Source organism: Arachis duranensis, chromosome 10 (genome assembly GCF_000817695.3).
Source record: "Arachis duranensis cultivar V14167 chromosome 10, aradu.V14167.gnm2.J7QH, whole genome shotgun sequence".
Lineage (NCBI taxonomy): Eukaryota > Viridiplantae > Streptophyta > Magnoliopsida > Fabales > Fabaceae > Arachis > Arachis duranensis.
The window spans coordinates 96,131,568-96,151,978 of NC_029781.3; the positions used below are offsets into that span (position 1 = coordinate 96,131,568).

At 32.1% G+C, this 20,411-nt stretch overlaps 1 protein-coding gene across 7 annotated transcripts; it reads right to left on the reverse strand.

The window, feature by feature from the left end:
* Nucleotides 1-6,151: 6,151 nt before the first annotated feature.
* LOC107471066 (paired amphipathic helix protein Sin3-like 2) lies at nucleotides 6,152-19,869 on the reverse strand. 7 transcript variants are annotated; one of them, XR_008003566.1, is made up of 25 exons: nucleotides 19,471-19,869; nucleotides 19,263-19,338; nucleotides 17,965-18,150; nucleotides 17,686-17,866; nucleotides 17,502-17,600; nucleotides 17,166-17,339; nucleotides 16,805-17,087; nucleotides 16,463-16,599; nucleotides 16,034-16,109; nucleotides 15,907-15,936; nucleotides 15,536-15,726; nucleotides 15,293-15,447; nucleotides 14,993-15,114; nucleotides 14,637-14,891; nucleotides 13,785-14,441; nucleotides 13,561-13,646; nucleotides 13,169-13,433; nucleotides 11,884-12,245; nucleotides 11,702-11,799; nucleotides 11,484-11,565; nucleotides 11,239-11,391; nucleotides 10,965-11,128; nucleotides 10,713-10,824; nucleotides 7,449-7,609; nucleotides 6,562-6,689 (listed from the first exon to the last, which is right to left on the reverse strand). XR_008003566.1 is itself a non-coding variant. In XM_016090507.2 (24 exons), the coding sequence occupies exons 2-24, from the start codon at nucleotides 19,334-19,336 to the stop codon at nucleotides 6,549-6,551; spliced, it is 4,077 nt and encodes a 1,358-aa protein (XP_015945993.1). In that variant the 5' UTR covers nucleotides 19,337-19,338; nucleotides 19,471-19,869; the 3' UTR covers nucleotides 6,152-6,548. The 7 variants fall into 7 exon arrangements, 6 of the variants coding, with proteins under 6 accessions (XP_015945993.1, XP_015945991.1, XP_052110835.1 ...); XM_016090507.2 differs by lacking the exon at nucleotides 7,449-7,609 and having other exon boundaries at nucleotides 6,152-6,689; nucleotides 11,884-12,242; nucleotides 13,561-13,643; XM_016090505.2 differs by lacking the exon at nucleotides 7,449-7,609 and having other exon boundaries at nucleotides 6,152-6,689; nucleotides 13,561-13,643.
* Between the last annotated feature and the right edge of the window lie 542 nt (nucleotides 19,870-20,411).

Below are 20,411 nucleotides of genomic sequence, written 5' to 3' on the forward strand. Positions count from 1 at the left end.
ACTTAATATTGAGACCTATGTGGTTCTCCATTTGATTTTTAAATTGCATGAATGCCTGCAAAACTTGGGATTTTGTTTGAAGTAGAAAGATTGAATTAAATCTAGTAAATGAATCCACAAAAGAAACATAATATCGAAAACCATGATAAGATAACATGGGTGCTGAACCCCAAACATCAATATAAATCATCTCTAAAGGTGCATAAAATTGAAAAGAATCAGATTGAAATGGAAGAGCATGCATCTTTACCATGCAACAGTATTCACAAACCTTATTGTTCATTGTATTATTATTAGAAACAGGAAGATTACATTTAGAAATGACATTCTTGATTACATTAGATAAAGCATGACCTAATCTATCATACCAAAGAGAAAATGATAGGAACAAATTGAGAACTACATTGATTATCTCTAGAAAAATGAACTTGCTGGTTTGAGACAAATTCATTAGAAGTAGATGAAGTAATAGCAATTCTTTGAAATTTATATATGCCATGCTTAGGTATGCCCCGGAGGAGTATTTTTTGAGTTTTCTGTGATTTAACACAACAAAAAGTGGGATGAAATTCAAAGAAATAGTGGTTATCTTCTGTAAATTTCTAAACACTAATTAAGTTCTGGGACATATCAAGAGCATGAATCATATTTCTTAGAAAAAATTGTCGATTTGTAACTAAAGAAATGAGATAAGTGTGGCCAGTGTGTGGAAACCAAGAATTTGAAAAATTTGTAGTAGTAGAAAGATAAGCTCTTGGATTGTGGTATGATGCAGGTGGAGGAATTGGTGGGTCTGAGGTTGAACTCTAAGAAAGTGAAAATGTTTGATCATTTTGATTGTAACGATGGAAACAGGTCAAGGCAGAATGTCCCATTCTGCCTTAGACTTGACATTGAACTCTGGAAGACTATGAAGATTGAAATCTGCCATCTCTACCAAATTCACATCCTTGTCCACAGCCTCTTCAGCCAGAAAAATCTCTACCATTGCCTCTAGAAGAACCAAAACTAGTGAAATTAGATTGGATGAGAGTATTCTCGGTCTTTCTAAACCTCTCTATCATATCTTCATATCCCAAAAGTAAAGATTCCACTTCTGGAAGAGTAATGGAATCAGCCTTAGTCATAAAAGATGGTAAAAACAAGGCATAATCTTCATTTAGTCCTTGTGTAATTGCAGCAATGTGATCATTAGAAGAAACACTAAGGCTTAGTTTGGTAAAAGTTTTACTTTTTAAAAGTTATAGCATTTATGTTTGGTAATCAAATTTAAAATAGTTTTCAATAAACACTAGCAACATCAATTGCGTTTGGTAAAATAACTTTTAAAATTTAAAAATATTATAATAGACATAAATATAAGCATTAAATTTGAAAATTAGTTAACGTATGAGGTTATATTAGAGTTTTAAATTTTGAAAAGCACAAGCCAACTTTGAAAAGCTCTATCTTAGATGCTTTCAAAAGTATCCCGATCTTTTAAGAGCTGCAAGTACAAGCACATGGTCTTTTTATTTACCAAATATAAAATGAGGAGCTTGAGCTTTTAAAACACCTCTTTGAAAAGCTTTACCAAACTAAGCCTAAATCCAAGAGAAGCAAGAGAATCTACAGTTTGTTGAATTCTTGTTAGATATTCTGAAGTTGTCATTCCTCCTTTCTTGATTGATAGCAATTGTGCTCGAAGTTGAGTGATTTGAATCTTGGAGGTTTTTGCAAAATGATCTTGAATCTTTTCCTATACCTGATATGCATAGACACAATCTAGCATTTTATTTTTAAAAGAAAGATCCATAGACGTGAGAAGCCGAGTCATGAGGTAGTGGTCATGAGCCTTCCATTCTTTGTACTGTGAAGATTCTATTTCTGCTGTTTTTTCTGCATCGGTGGAGAATTTTGGAAGAATTTTCTCTGTGATTAGATGATGCTCGAGACTGTTAGAACCAATCGTGTGAAAAGCAAGTTGCTCCCATATTTTGAACGTAGATTTATCAAGTTTATCAAGGATTGGTTGAGAAAGAAAATTTTTTGCATTGGGTAAAGTGGTGGAAATTGGAACTATTTCTTCTATGGATCTTAATGAGCTCTGATACCATGAGAAAAAGTAAAGGAAGATCCGAAGTTCTATTTCCGATGAATCATAAATCTGTGTATGTATTTGTATTGAATGAATGATCACGGAAAAAACTTCTTTACAAAACAAGCTCAATCAGTATTTATACAAGTGAAAAAATTATACTACTAGACTAACTTAGGTAACTGTTTATTGTTTTGCTAACTGATTCGGCAGCTAAATTAAAATCTTGGTCAATCTTGATTATAGACTTGATTTTCTCTCTATCAACCAACCGAGTATCTGTGACAGATTTGATATGAACATGTTATTAGAGTTAGTGAATTCTGCTGCTAAACATGTCGAGGAGTTATATAATAGCATTAATGAAATTAAGATGTAGAACCTGGGCCGTATTGTATTGAAGATTAATTTACTAGTTTGTATCTCAACCATGTTAATCTAAACTGTTATGTTTCTACAATTGTGATCTATTGTTAAAATATATTTTGACTTTGTCTGAGTCTATATATTACAGTTTTAAATTTAAGGTGCATTGAACGTTTATACCATGACCATAGTTTCGATGTAATAGACATCTTATGTAAAAATTCAACTCATGTACAAGAAGAATTATATTAAGGCTATAATAAAAATTAATTATTAATATAAAATATATATTAAAATATAAATTAAAAATATCATATATATCTATAAATAAATACATAATAATTGATTTAATAATTTATTTTTTATGTATATATAGTAATTTTGTTTTTAAGACACATTTAGCCAAATATATCTTAATAACACACGTTAAAAATATAATAATAAATGTCCTTAAAATTTTTAATATGGTCAAAGTATTAAAAATGTAAGAAAAAAAATTTTATAACGTTAGTTAAATATTTTTGTATAATACTCTTTAAATATATTTTTAAGAAATGTGATCATGAAAACCCTTATCATAATCTAAATTACATGTTCACGACCCTTTAAAAAGAAATTTTCATACACATTTGAAAAGAACATGACATTTTTATTTATCTTCATCTAACAATAGAAATGCAATGAGAAATTGTGAGGAGGAGAGGATCTCCAACATAGTGATAAAATGTCTACCTGAGAATCTTTTGAAAATTTACAGAAGAATAGGATTCGAAATTATTTAGAAATCAATAAATTCTTATATATAAAATACATTGAATTGTGTTTGAAATGAATACAAATAAAATTTTATTTGATTTGTATTTAGAACCAAATCACTCTTTGCCAAATTCATAAAATTTTGACAAGATTTGTAATATAAAGGTCTCAAATCCGCAAGATTCATGAAATTACATGTAACTTTTTTTAACTTTGAATACCCAAATACACGAGTTCTAATATTTGAAGGCAGCATAAAATGTCCATTACATTCCAAACAAGCATAAGCTTTACGTTTTAGTGTTTGGATTGACCAAATTCTAAAACCATATTATATGATTGTATTAACTGTGAAAATAAAAAATAGGTTTCTCCCTTTTTATCTTTAAGATAAATGAGTTCTTCGCCAAATTTAATTACAAATAAATTTCTGATATTTCTAAACGAAAATATAAAAAAATTTAATTTAGTGAAAGATTTATCTATTTTTATAATAAAACAATCAAAGACTTATTTATCTTTTTCTTGTTTTGATTTATACGAATTAAAATTTATGTTTGTGATAATCATAAAAAAGAATATTTGAATTAATTGTGTTCACCAAACATATGATATTAATCATTATCTTAAAATTCATCCGTATGACAAAAAATATACTAATAAAAATAACACAATATTATTAAAATAGAGTGTGTCTATCTTTTAAAGATGTGTTTAATTTGACATTTAAAACATAAGAAACAGATTTAAATCTCATAAACACTTCAATTTTATATTTGATTTTTTTTTTTCTTCTTGTAAACACAAATATAAAAAATTCTATACTCTAACCAACATTCTCATGGAGCAAAAAGTAGTAGCTTTTACGTTCACTTATCAATATTGAATCATTAACTAAAAACTTTTTGTTTTTTTTGTACCAACCCTATGTTTTATACATATTATTTTTGTTTATATAAACTCTTTTTTTATTTATTATTTTTTATTATTTTTTTTTGTTTGACATGGTATAATTTTATAATTATGGTTCTTGTATATTATTGTTATCTTTTTATAATATAAATTATTAATCCTATAAATAGAACAAATTAAACAAAAAATTAACCATAAATAATAAAAAAAATATATAGCACTCTCAAAAATAATAGAGTAAACTACCAATTTGACCCCTATTTATTTTTTTAGAATGACATCACGATCTCTCACAATAAAAACGATCCACCTCGATCCCTGTCCTCTACTTCTTTAACACAACGTGGTCTCTGTGGGTGTTTCTCCGTCAACTCTAAACGAAAAACACTGACGTGTCAGGTTCAGATATGGGTAGAGGCCTAATTGTCTCTAAATTTAAATTAGTTGGGATTTATTTGTATTTATTTTTTAAACAATATCTTTTTCAAATTATTTTATAGTTTTTAATATTTTATTGAATATACATATAATAAGTACAAACTAATTAATAAATTATTCAAATTTAAAAATATCATTTATTATGAAACTAAATAAATTATTCTCAAATATAATTTTTAAATATATAAATAATAAATATTAAAATACGATTAATACATTAATAATAATAACTCTATGATATAATATTAGTATTATGATCTAGATAATTTTCACAATAAAATAAAAAATAATAAACATAACTCTTTAAACTAAATTAATAATTCTATTTGATATCTTTGCACTAAAATATACTATGAGTAAGCTACTAATACTAAATAAAATAAAACATATATATATTATGAAGACCATTTATAAACTCAACAAACTCAAAATATCAATAATATTATTAATCTATTAATAGTACATATTCTCATAAGGTACAGATCGATAAAGATTTATTAATCTATATTTATTTTACTCAAAATATTATTAATAGATTAATAATATTATTGATATTTTGAGTTTGTTAAGTTTATAAATAATTTTTATAATTAATATATATTTTATTTTATTTTATTTAGTATTAGTAATTTACTCATAGTGTATTTTAGTGAAAAGATATCAAATAGAATTATTAATTTACTTTAAAGAGATAAAAAAAATTAAATTTTATTAGTCAAAAAAATTTTACTATATATTAAATAATGTGCTTATTAATTTTTATTTTATTGAAAAAATTATCTTAATCATAATACTAATAGTATATCATAAAGTTATTATTATTAATGTATTAACCAAATTTTAATATTTATTATTTATATATATTTAAAAATTATATTTCAGAATTATTCATAATAAATAATATTCACAATTTGAATTTTAAATAATTAGATCTCTGTCTATTTTTAAACTTGACACCTCAACATTTTTTACAAAAATTACGTTATGTCACAAAAATAGAAGACAGAAACCAAAATGAATCATTTTTATTGTGAAAGAACAAAAATCGGATTGATAGTTCACTTAAACCAATAGTAAAAAAAAACTATAAAAAAATATTAGAAAAAAGTATTAAAAAATTAAACAAGCTTGAAAAAATAACATAATTTATATGATGTTCCTTTTAGTAATTTATTTAAAAATAATTTTATCTAATATTATTGAAACAATATTCATTCTATCAAAATTAATTTTAGTACAAAATTACTAAACATAAATCATATTAGTACAAACTTATTTCTATACAAAGTCAATTCTATAAAATTAAATTCATTCAAACGGTCAAACAGAAGTATTTGGATGTGACTATTGTTTTGGCTACATGCTAATACAACAAAACATGAAAGCTTATCAAACAAAGCAAAATCGAATATATTAAACTTTATTACCAAAAAAAGGGTAAACAAATGATAAAAACCCTACATTACAAAGCTTTACAATTTAATCATTTATATAACCACTCCCAAGTATGAACCAACAGCAGCTGTTGTCAATAATGGTAACACTACTTAAAATTGATAAGCAAATATGAATATGAATGATATGGAAGAATCAACAAAAGGGTTTGGCAAATAAGAACAATATTCATTATGGTAAACAATAATCTACAAATATATTATGCAACAGAGACTATTTACAAAGGAGTGAAACCCATGCATGAGACCCTCATAAACATAATCAAGTAGCACACTTTACATGTACATTCCCCTCCCCTACATTCACATGAAAAATTCAAGTGCATTATGACAATAAAAAAAATAATAAAATTAAAAATCAAGAACCTCAAGATTCCTAGGTTTTTTTTTTTTTTGTTTCTTTGTTGCTACACCAAGACTCATATAAACATTAAAGTATAATGTGAGTGAGTCTTCCATGTGTTCAATAGATTGTCAAGAGAACAATTCTGGAAGCTGCTTCTTGTTACCTAATGGGGTTCCAGTCAATGTTATTAAGATACAAGTCATTGAGACACGGTCGCCATCAACCTGCGGTATCTTTCCTCTCTGTCCCTCCGGTGCCGACAAGATCTGGTTTCCGGTGACGCTTGCCTTCTCCTTTTCGGCCGGAAAAAGAAATCTTGTGTGTCGAGAACATAGGAGATCTGCGGATGAAATTGGTTAATAAGAAAAACAGTGCTCAAATGGCCAAACATACCGTTGGCCGAAAAGAAACAAAAAGAAAGATATTCTATGGGCAAGCTGGCCGTTAAAGAAATGACCATCTTACCTACACACCAAAAATATTGGTGTCCATTTAGACACCAGCTCTACTATGATTAGATTGAATCACAGACCCTATTCATTCTTCACTCGTTTCTCCACCCTATGATTTGAAAAGGGTAGGTGTCTAAATGGACACCAACTTTTGGTGTGCCAAAAAACATTTTTTATAGAAATAAATACAGAACCAGAAGATTAAATTGCCTTATCAATGTTTGGTGTTTAAAGCGTAGGGGATCATAGTGGCAGATACTAAAAGAAACTAAAAGGCTTGTACCCATGGCATCATGAACATTCACCAATAAAGCTCCAAACACATCATGGTGTGTGGTACAAGTTTCAGAAAAGAGAACTAAAACCCTCATTGCGTAGACTTGGAAAGGTGAAAAATAACAAATGTTCGGTGACCAACATTTTTCCCTTACATTTGCGTTACATTTAAACCAACACTAACTAACTCTTCTGATTTTTTTTCCCCACCAAACAAGCTAACCCCCTAGCATTCTCCAACTAAAACATAAAAATAGGCACTTATCCAACTAATTAACTTAAAATTAAACCACCATAGATGATACCCTCTCCGTTTCAGAATATTTATCAGCTAAATGTTCACAGGAAATTAATTCAAGTCAATAAATTACCTTATAATAAATAAAAGGGTGAATTACCAAACCTTGAAAAAAGGTTAAGGTTCAGTGTAAATCACCCCTCTATTACATATATTACATTGACCACCTTTATATCTAACCGAACTTAACTCCATCTAAGATGTATTCAATTTGTCCAAATTATCCTCTTTGTTCTGCAAAATAAAAAAATAAATAAAAATGCGACTCTTGTGTACAGCTGGATATGCAATTCATCCAACACAACAAAAACGCAACAAAACAGTCCGCGAAAAACCACCTCCTCAAAACAACCAACGCCAGAAACAGCGCAAATACCAACAAGGCAATGCCACTTTGCCATTCAATAAGAACACACTCAAACCTTGCTAGAGAGTGTCTTCACAATCAGAAGCAGCAATAAACAACTGCTGAGTACCAATTGCTAGTTGGAGAAGAGAAGACAAAGGAGGAGGTTGAGCATAAAGGAAGTTTGCAAGTGAGGATGCAGGGGAGATGATGTCGGCAAAGTGAAACTACACACTTTTTGGAATGAATGAAGGCCGAGATGCCGTGTGACGTGAGAAGCAAAGGGAAGAAGGCACTGAGAGTGTGGATGTTAGTGAAGTGGGTGAACTTTTGTGAGATGTGTATGGTAATGGAGAGAGAGGAACCATTTGGATTCTGTCTTTATGATCAAGAAGGAGACAGAGTCGGGGCGGATATTTTCTGTTCCCTGGTTAAAGTAGGTGCAGAAAATAAAGAAAATGCATATTTGTCCGTGTCTCACCTTACCAAATGAATTTATATGTCCACTGTCTCAGTATCCAAAGGCAACCAGGGGTATGTAGTTTAGAAGGTGGAGTCTAGTGTCATGGTTATGGTGGCTATGGTGACTATATAAGTTTATTAAAGTCACACTTTTTTTTACATTGTGGTAACATTTTACTTTTATTTTTCAAATTAAAAAGCATTGTTAACAATAGGGTTTAAATTATCTACACCATTAATCTTTATCTACACCATTAATCTTTATCCTATTATCTACACCATTAATCTTTAATCTACACCATTAATCTTTTTCAAATGTCCAAACTATCAAAGGTGAAATTCCATCATTTTTTAACAATAGGTGTCAATTGATCTCTTTCATGCTTTCGCTCCTTATCTCATCTATTTGAGTATGGACACTCATCCACCTAGGCATCCTCATCACACGTCTCAGCCACATTAAGCTTATCATCATCTTCACCCTTTGCTACCCGCCCAACACTCCCCATACAAAGCTATGGAGTCTTCTCCAATTTTCACTACTATGTTTGAGTTCACACATTGCAGCATTGCTTGCTGAACTTTCACTCCATATACTCACTCCCCTGAACTCAACACTTGGAATACATTTTTTCTAGTTTTAATTCAGTTTTTTCTCTTTGCCACAGGCACATTGCCAATTTTCTCTTCTACATGAGTTTTCTCTCTGTTAGAAAACTTAAAAGAAAAAATAGAAGAAATATGTTAATAAGGGTTTGATTCTGATACAGTTTAAACGTGAAGTCCTTGTTCCTTCTAGTAACCACCCCAAATCCAAAATATTTTCTAAATGTCAGAAGTAAGCTATCATACAAATTAAATTGTCAGAAAGTGTAAAAAAGAGAGACTCAAGATTCGTTTCACTCAGACATTGTCAGTCTATTTGTTGTTGACACTTGAGCCAAAAAAAAAAAAAAAACCAGAAAAACAATTGTTAACAAAATATCAGGATGCTTTATAATTTATTTCAAATAATTTGTGTATAGGGAATACCGCTATTCTTAAAAACTATGGAAAAAATTATGCAATTAGATTAAATACAAAATAAATCTTTAAAAAGAAATTATATTAAATTCATATAAAAAATCATATCCCATTACATAAAGGGAAAATAAAAGGGAACTTGTCAACAATCAGTGAGAGAGTCTAAGAAAATGTAAATTTTATTTCATCAATGAATAATGTGACTTACAAAGGAACCTATCCAAAATAATGTTACTTACAAAGGAACCTACCCAAAACAATGTTGCTTACAAAGGAACCTACCGAAAATAAGGTTGACTGTAGTTGCATTAAAAAATAAAAATAACAATCTGCCAAAACATTAAAAAATGAGATATCCTAATAATGTGATTGCAACTGGATGCTGGTATGACATCAATGTTAGTTGTCTTTGTTTCTTCGATAGTTCTAACCACGATAGATCAGAGAGATTGAGGCAGAGAAGAAGAGAGTGGACTGAGGCAACGAAAAAAGGAGGGGCATGATCAGATAAAAATAAAGTTAGGTGGCCAATGGATTGGGTATTTCCATCTCAAGCCAAAGATGGCCACTACATTGCAATTGCAAAACTCCGCTACCAAAAAGAAAAAACTCCACTCAATAAGGTCATTCCAACCCTACGTCCACTACACTTTGCTCGGCTTCGATCGAACACGATAGCTCCATGACAGTAAGTATGGGTGAGGTCAATGTAATTCACCCTAAATAAAATGACAAAATTAATATCTTAATAATGATTCGAGAAGGAACTAGTGTATTAATTTTGCAACCATATAGATAATAGACAGTTCAATGTATATGCCTCCTTTCACTGTGTTCTATTACTAGAGCAATTCTGTCTAGATTTTTTTAAAAGGTGGAATTGGGTTCTAAATTGGGAGTAGTATTCAAGATGGCGAACGAGGGACATAGTTGAGGAAGGAGAGGGCTAGGAAGTAACAGACTGAGTTTTTCGTCCTCGAGCCAGAATAGTGGCATTGGCCACTAACGCGGTTGCAAAATGCCACAGCAGTGGCAGCAAAACATGACGACAAAAACAATCTGCAACAAGATGTATCTTGCTCTTAGCATTCTCTCCACTCCACTATGCCACGATTCCATGCATAGCACCACAGTTCATACGTAAATAAAATGATGCAATTAATAACTTAATGATTAGAAATAGAAGCATCTGTATTTTAATTAATTATTTTTGAAACGAAATAGATAATCAATTTGTTTGTGTCTACGTTCCTCTTCTTCATCATGGTTATTACTATAGACTTTCTTTTGGGATTTTTGTTAAGGTGGAATACGATTGTATGTTGCACGTAGTGTTGAAGATCCTTACAACTGCAACACAGCCACAAACGAGTAGCTATGTTTTTCATCAATTTTCACAATCCCAACCCTCAAATGAAGTTTAAACTCCAGACTAGAAAAAAAAAATAACACAGGGCTAGTCTACACATGCAATTAAATGCCTAAACAGATGAAATAGCAGCATACCTTGGACGAGCTGCAAGCTATCTTACATTCCAAGCCATTAATTAGCTTGACACCTTCCATAGCAGAAGTTATTCCAGAAAGCTCATCAATATCTCCAAATTTGCGTTTGTTTCTGCATAGATCCAAAAAAAACAGGAAATGATGCACCATTTGACATTGATTGGCAATATACTCATCCAAAAAAAAAAAAAAAAACATACAAAAAAGAATACTCATCATCAACAGAAATGTAGCAAAACCATTTCAGGGTACCTTTGAAGTAAAATGCCATGGGGTTCCTTTTTAGAAGGAAGGACGGAGAGAAAATCATTGTGAAGGTAAAAAGAAAAATTTGGATCAATAGAAACAGCAAACATCTCAGGCTTTTCATTCATATTGTCCATGAGCTGGATGGATAGCCGAGAGGGTGGTGAGGACTGTAATAAGGTCAGGAAAATTGTTAGAAAGAGAGAACAATAAGTTATTAAGTCTGCTTCCTTCTGGAATTTTTAGTTTAAGGTGAAGGAAATGGTTCAATAAAACCTACACATTGCAATCGATATATATTGTCCTCATTAAGTATAACATGTGCATTTGCATGATATACTGAATCGTTTAGTTTCCCAGGTTTCCGAGACTTTTCGTACTCATACAATTGGAGCAGCTTATTGGCCATATCATCTGTTGCAACATTTTGAAGCTACAATAAAAAAAAATAGAACCTTTAAACCAACCCAAGAAGAAAAAAGGTGTCATAACTAGAAACTAATACAGATAACTAAACCAACTTACATGTCTAACTAGTTTACATTCATCTTCAAACTTTGCATTCTCAAAAGATCCATCAAGAAGGCTGTACAATGCATCCATAAATCTGAAAGCATAGCAACAATGGGATCCAAAACATCACTCGGCACTCTCATGGGAGAACAGCAGAACAGAAGGAAAGGGAATGGGAAGAAGAGAGGAGAAAGAGAAAGGGAGGGGGTGTATATATCGCAAAAACATACTTCAAATAAGGATCTGGGGAGCTGGCATCCTTGGCTTTCCATTTCATTTCTGAATTCGTGGCATTGGTTTTTGCAGACAAGATCCTTTCATAAAGAAGCTGCAAGTTCAAAATGAGGTAATGAATTCAATACTAAGGGAACAAAGTTCAACATCAAACACCAATTATTAAGATCATCCTTACTTGATGAAGCCTAAAAAGTGCATAGAAATCATCATTTCCGTAAAACACCCTTGAATCCTTCATGTCTTCAACATATGACACTGCTGAAACATGCTTTGTCAGAGGTTTCACAGACGAAAGAAACCTTTCTGAATGTGGCTGAGATGAACCATCTCCTCCAGCAGATTGTGCATCACATGTACCCTCTGCTTCACCTTCACTCTCAGCCTTACCATCAACATCATCATGCTCTATATCTTCCTCATCCTCGTGGTCCTCTCGGAAGCATTCATCACCAGCAGATTCACTGCCCGAGACATCTTCACCAGCTTCAGACACATTTTCACTGTCCTCATCATCTGCATCTGCATCATTATCGCCTGCTGAGAATGTGGGATATTGAGAATAAGAGAATAAAAAAAGATATAAGATAACATGACATAATACTATAATCATTATGTTGTACTTTACACGAGATAAGACACTAAACATTCATAATAATTGGAAACCCTAACCTTTATCAAATAAGGAAATAATCATAAAATAATAATCATAATAGAAATGTTGGAAACCACTCTTAAGGTTATGATTAGTAGGTGCCTTCGATCTTAAAATACACAGACAGGAAATGGAGATAAGACAAAAAGGAGGTCTGGCAAATCCGGAAATCATATTATAGGGGACCAAAAATTTCATACATACTACCCAAACTCCTTACAACTAGACTAGTTTTAATGGCCTATCAAATTACTTTTGTGATGTATGATAAAAATATTTTTTCTCAAATTTGTATGAAATCTACATAGCCTCATTCTTTTCGTATATTATTATGATATTATAATAAAATACAATAGTAAACAACTATAGCAATTAATACAGAGCAATAATAGGTGAGCTTATAAAAATGGGTTAGTCTCTGAGAGAGAGAGAGAGAGAGAGAGAGAGAGAGAGAGAGAGATAAGATCCCCACACTATTATTATACGAATTTAAAATAAATCAAAAAATTAATCAAATAGAATACATTTAATTTAAACATTTATAAAACTAAATATACTATTCTTTATAAACTTTTATTCTTAAAAATAAGTAACGTGTAAAACAATACTAATATAGATAATAACAAGTAAACTAGTAAAGTTATATTAATGTTGTTATTGATAAAAATACAAATAATTATATTAGACGGCAAGCAACAAATATAAGAATAACATCTAAAATGAGAAACACAAAATGCTAGAACTGGGACTTGAACCCACATTACAACGGCAAAATGACAATGATAAAGATAGATACTTCTAACAATACCTCCAGCCTCTGGGCAGGACTCATCCTCTCCAATTCTGGACTGATATTTTCTTCTCTCAATAGTGTGCTTTGACTTGGACATTGACTGCACATTTGAATCTCCATAAGCAACAAAGTTATCCTCCTCCGAATCACCATTTGGTGATAACTCGCCCTCTTCCTTCTCAGTTTTACAAGGCCCAGCAGATTCTTCATGGCTTCTAACTTTACTGCTCTGAGTTGGTACCCCATCGGCCACTGTAACTGGAGCTGTAACATCAGACCCCTGAGACAATGATAGGAAGAGAAACATATCAGAGTCAATTGAAAACAGCACTTGATTAAGAAGAAAGCAGAAATAAACTAGGTAAAACTTGAAATTTGCCACAAATTGCGAATAAGAGTATTCACACCTCTACCAAAGTAGCATTTACTTCCTGAGGTTTAGGTACGGATTCGTCAGCGTCAGTAGGTCGAGAAGGAGTAGTGACAGCGCCTTTTAATATAAACAAAACATTATTCTTTATAAGAACGGAATCCAGTTATCAAAGACAAATAAAAAAGAACTAAACATTGAAAACACATAAACTGGAAAAACCTAAAGCATGAGAAATTAATTTCACAGCTGTAAACAGACCTGGAGTCAATTCTTCGTTGTTCCTGCTAGGATTATCTTCTAATTTTTCTCCTCTAACTGAAATTAATGCATTGTTTTTAGCTCCTTGTTCATCAGCAGAAAATTGTTTATTAATCCCAGAGACTTTATTGTTGCACTCTATATTTGTCTGCCCTTTATCCAGTGGGGGTTCATCTCTACAGAAATTTTCACGACCAACAGATCCATTTTCTTTATCATTAGCTGCAGCACTAGTCCGGTGAACATTCTTTACATCAGGTACTCTACCATCCGCTTCATTCTTGTCAGATTTTGGTAACCTTGAATTAATTGAAATGGAGTCTCCATGAGGACTTCCATTGCCTGCATTGCCAACATTAGGCCCTGCTTTCCTCTCTTCCACCTTTTCTGTCCCATGTGATCGGGAAGGAACACCAAGCATCGGCTCCAAAAAGGTACACCAGAGCCTCATAGTTTTATTCATCAACTCCCTACTAGAGTAAATCTCCTCACATGAATACCGAATAAGTTTATACAAGTCTTCATGAATTGCAGCATCAGGATATTCAAACTCAAGATGTGGAGTTAGAGGCTGTTTACTTCCAGCAGCAATGGACTGAAGAATATCATCCTCTTTTTGCTGCTTCTCTTTAATTTCTTTAATCTCAGTCACCAAATCTGTATATTATTCAACATAAAAAATTAGAACACATTAAAAGGATCATACTACAAAAACTAGCAATGACGTTCAATACTTATGATATAGCATGAGTTTTTGTATGGTTGTTACCAAACAAACTTAAGAACGGGATTTAAGCTCAGCTGGGGTCATATAATGTAACAATTCAACCATATGATTTAAGCTCAACTTACATTTCGTGTGCAAGTTCTTTGAATCTTGTTGCTTGAAATAGAAGCTACGGTGATCGAGTGACTTGTAGTGGTTCTTAGCATAAATTTCAGCCCAAACTTTATTGAAATCTGCACGACACTTAGTCCACTCCTCTTGTTTCTGCTTAAGTCGAGTCAATATTACAGGCAGAGCATGAGTTGGATTTTTACGCAAAATGTCTATCACATCGAGACCATGGTCACCGTACAAACGTTCAATACACCTTAAATTTAAAGCTGCAATACATAGACTCAGACAGTCAGGTCATGATATACTCTAACAACAAATCACAATTGTTGAAACATAACAATTTAGATTGACATCGTTGAGATACAACCAGTGAATTGATCTTCAATCCGGCCCAGGTTCTCCATCTTATTCTCATTAATGCTATTAGACAACTCCTCTACACGTTTCGCAGCAGAACTCACTGACTCTAATAGCATGTCCATTTCAAATCTACATAAGAAATAACAATATCATTATCTATCATTATACCTTTGACAAAACAGTGACTCCAAAATGAAAAATTATCCAGAAGCCAAATTATAATTATTAATGATAATAATCAGTGCAAAAAATGAAAAGAACAAACATAAAAAAAAATAAAACAAAAAAAAAGAGAAGCTAAAAATACCTGTCATCTTCGCATCTGAATAAGCTTTCTTCATACTGATTCCTGCGCATATGTTTGAAAGAGTAATCCTCGCTTCCTGAAGTCACAGATACCCAATGGTCATTCAATACTTGAGCTCCAAGTTCAGATCTCTGACTAGCCACAGGAATTGGATACTGCAAAATTAGACAGCACAACGGAGTTCACAAGGACATCATATGTTAGCAAACCCAGCATGTGAGAAAACAAAAATAAGTTACATACATCTGCAGGCAGCAGCCTGTAGCTTGGAGTACAACGTTTGCAATCACTAAGATCAAGTTCTTGAATGGATTTTCCCGAGTATTTACTGTATCTTTCTTTCTCTTTAGGTCCATCCATCTCACGCTTGTGCTCTTTATCTTTGTCCTCCAACTTTGATGATCTTGATATATGACCATCGGTAGACAGGGACTCTGTCAACATGTTTGCAGCATTAAAATTGATCAATATATGGACAGAATTAATATCATTTAAATCACCAGCGTTAGATTATTTCATTGAAGAAAAGCAGCATAAGTTTGAATCCCTCGTCCCCAAGTAAGAAAAGGAGAAACAAAAAAAAGTCAAACGAGAGGTGTTATGTGTTGCCGTACTTTTACTCATGACACCAGCAAGGAATCCATCTGCAAAAAAAAATAAGCATGACACACACTTAAGGTATGACTAAATGAATGATAACATTATCAACAAGATAAAGAAGATAGTTGGAAGAATAATTACCAATATTTTCACAACGCTCCAGGAAATCATTGAATTCATGCAATAGATCGGAGTGTTTTCCAAGTAAATCAGTTACCTGAAATAAGAATTTTGAAATGGCATAAATTAATGCAGGAACCAAAAAAGGTCCAACTAATGTGTCAAAAGCAGCATATACCATCTGTGAAAGCTTTTGGTAGTCAATAATCTGAAGCATTGATTCGTAGATTGTTTATGGGATCTTTAGACACAAATACTACCAGGTACCCTCAATCAATGAATATTTAGAAAACTACTAAAGAACTAAAAGGTGTTCATACTTTATTTATGCATATCATCAAACATACTAACATTACCAAAACAGTCGAATGTCGGCATAGATACCAAAAACTGAATTACAGGATAGGAGATTAGGAGCAAAGGCAAAAAGAGAAGAAAGAAAGCACATACCAAATTTTGCAAATCGTTCCTTTTTATTATCCCATTGCTGAAAATGTGAAGGCACTTCAAGAATGCTTGGTAGTCATCAGAACTGCTCAACTTCTCCTTAACTTTCTCGCAGAAGCTGAATGCTTGACCATACATGGCTGGTAGGAAGCAAACAATTCCAATAAAAAAAAGGTTAGAAAAAATATATAGGTCGTCAATACTATTTGTCCACTTTCAGTCTGCCTACATTACACCTTTTGGCAAACTTCTCGACTTTATAAATCTAAAAGTCAGAAGAAAGTAAGAAACACAAATCATGTTTAGAAGAATGCAATCTGTCCAAAGCTTAGCATGATGGCTTACTCTTTAACGCATCTTTGTCATCATATGAAGGAAAGTCAGAAGCCATGGCAAACCCTTCCGCCTTCTTGACAGATTTCTTTTTGTCTTGAAAGCGTTGCAAGTTCAAATCCCTGCCATTATCAAGATCTTGTTCTCTCTCATCATGATCACGGACTCTTCTATCCCTATTCTCACGTTTCCTCTGCTCCTTGTGCATGTTTATTTTGTCATCATCCAGATCAGCTCGATCAACGCTCTGATCACGATCATGAGAGCCAAGAATCCTGTCTCGTCGATAACGTTGCTGTAGAATGAAATTTGTAACCCAACAATTAATAAGCAGATTACAAATTCAGAGGGGGGAAAGATTAACACTTACTACCTTGTCTACATGCACTTGTCGCATCATGGGTGCTGTAGAACTCCGCTCATTGAATCGTTGCAATGAACTTCGACCATATGGAGCATGCTGTGCAGAAGGTGCTTGAGAAGTATCTGGTAAGAATCTAGTGAACTCATCAAGCAAATCTCTATGGTCCTTGAAAAGGGTAGCAACCTAGAGAACAAAAAAAATAAGAGTATACATTTCAACAGAGAGTCCTTGCCTTATGTAGAGAGAGTGAGAGAAAGAGAGAACAAGAGTCAATAAAATGTGTTATGTAGAGAGAGAGAGAGAGAGAGAGAACAAGAGTCAATAAAATGTGTTAAGAAAAAGTACCTCGTTATAAACCTCACCAATGTCCTTGTGCTCTTTGCGGTACATGTTCAAAATGTCCAAGAATGATTTGTAAACATGCTCATCATTTTGGAATCGTTTCTGTGGAAAAGCTCATCAACTAGACGTTAGAGCCAACAAAAAAAAAAAAAACCAAAATAACTCACAAACTGAAAACCACATTCACCTTTATCTTGTTCACAAAACTAATCGCTTCTTCAAATTCAACTGTTTTCTTCGGAGGAGCCTCTTCCTCATCAAGTGTTATCTCATATCCCTTAGGCAAGAAAGTGTTAAATCCAAATATCAAATTGTTGTGCCCTTTGAATAGCTCCTTCACCCTTGCTATGACACCAGCAGTGTCAGTCCTGAAAAGGAAAAAAAAATCAGGCCAATGAACCTTTAAGCATAAAACTCCAATTTCCAGAAATACCGTACAAAGCATAAAAAGGGGTTAAGAGTCTACCTCTGAGCCTTGAAATCTTTCATGACCTCAAGGAACAAGTCATATTTTTCTCTCTGATCCTGAAACATGTCTTTCACTTCCTTCAAATAAGTTAAGGCATCATTGGTTGTCAATTTCTGAGACGGGGTTGCTCCTCCACCACCACCACCTCCACTTCCTCCTCCAGCACCTTGGGTTTGGCCATAGCTACATACACAGAACGCAACCATGATTTTAGATACCCGCAATATTAAGTGTATGTTTGGATTAAAGTTTGTAAATGGGTGTTTGTAAATAGATTTTAATACTCTTTTTCTAATACTCTCGGTATTCTTTAGTAATCTAATAGAATTAATAGAATTATAATACAAAGCAAAAAAAAATATTCCATACAAAATAGAAATAACAATAGCGGTAAAAAAAACTCATATAAACAAAAGGTAATAAAAACTCTAAAAAAATAATAATGTTTCATGAAAGCGCATTAGAAAAAAACAATTATTAAGAAAAGCAACAAAATTCGTCATATAAACAATGAAGGACAAAATTGGTAGATAAGAAATAAATTTCAATCTAACGGAGAAAATGGACGCAAAAGTAGAATTTTTAGCTTTAAGTAAACGTGGGTTAGAGGGTAGAATCACATTTGCGTTTAGAGGAAGAAAAAAGATAGCCAAACGAACAAGTGAAGCTTTTAAGAAAGTAAATGTGTGTCAGATGCTCCAAACGCTAAGCCAAACACACTCTAAATATTATACAAAGCTAATCTCTACATGATAACAAATGTTTCACTGATTTCGTACTACCCGAACTTTAGAACATCATCAGTCCAAAAGATTAATGTCTACACATATACAAGCAAACAGCGCCTCTATTCTATCGTTCTTCTAAGGTAATCATTAGGTGAATTAGACATATACTCATGTTACTTGCTTGCTAAGATTCATAGTTTCATATAAAAAAACGTTAACAAACCACAACCTCTTGGTCCTATCTACACACACCCCTTCCTTTTAACCATTGATCCCACCATAAAACCCATTCAACGGTCAATTTAATTTAAATTAAAGCAAACCCTAAAAAAATCCAACGCGAAAGGGGAAAAGCACACACATGCACAACTGAATTATTCATAATGGAAGCAAGAGACACACACAGGCTCAATTCTTTAAGCAATGAAGCAAGAAAAATTAAAATAAAGAAATAAAGAAAAATAAAGAGTTAACAAGAAGTTATTCATGACACAGTAAAACAAAAAAATATTGCCAGATAGAGAAAAAAAAATAATATCAACTAGAAAAATAGGGTTAAGAACTTACGAATCACCACGTGAGGAAGCAAAGGGCCGTTTGAATTGAGAGCCAGAGAAAGCATCATCCCTTGTCCTCTTCATCTCTGCAACAACTTAAAAAAAATTCAAACCATTAAAACGCAATCCGATCATAAATAACAAGATGAACATAGACATTCATTGAAAGCATGAGAAGAAGAAGAGAAAAGAAAGTGAAAAGGAAAAGGGAATGTTACTTTGTCGATTTTCACGGGAAAATTGAAGTTTTGCTGGAAAAACACAAGTCGAGCAGAAGAGATCTCTGAAGCGAAAAACAACTGTGACCGGTTTGATCCGAGGCAGCAACAGCAAGAACAAGAAGAACAATAAGTGAAAAAAAAAAAAGAGAGCAGAAAAAAGGGGTAAGAAAAAAAAGGAAAATAGGTTAATTTTATGTGTGCCTCTCTCTCCCGCGCTTCTACGTTAGAGGAACAATTAAGAAAAAGGAACAGTGAAAAGAAGAGAAAGAATGAATTTGGGGGTGAATGAGGGAAGAGAAGAAGAAGAAGCCGTGGAGCGTTCAATAGAAGAAGGGAAGAGAGAGTTTGGAACTCAAAAATTTTCGAGTTTTTGAGAGAGAGAGAGATGGGATCCTATTCAATGCTCCTCGAAACTTTAGAATATTAAAACTCCTTTTAAAGAGTTAGAAAATAGTTAACATTTACTTTTTTTTTTTTGGACAGGGTTAACATTTACATTTATTTTATGGTCTTCTTATTTAAAATTTGTTTGGACTAAATTATTATTTTAATTTGGGCCATTTTAAGCCCATTGTATTTTTGGAATAATATTATTCATATTAAACTATTATAACATTTTTGAATTAAAAAAAAAAGATTATTATAACATTATTATAAAAGGTTTAAAAAACTGAAAAGTCAAACATAATTTTTGGGATTAATTTTAAAAGACTAAAATATTTTTAAGATTAAAGTTATTTAATTTAAATTAGAAATTTAATTTATTTTTAAAAAGAGTAAAACTCATTTCAGTTTAATTATAAAAAGACAAAAATATACCATTTAGGATTAGAGTTGTTTAATTATTTTAGAAACTAAAAAATTATATTTCAATTTTAAAAGATAAAATTATCTCTTTTAAAGATTAATTTAAAAATTCTAAAATATTTATTTAAATA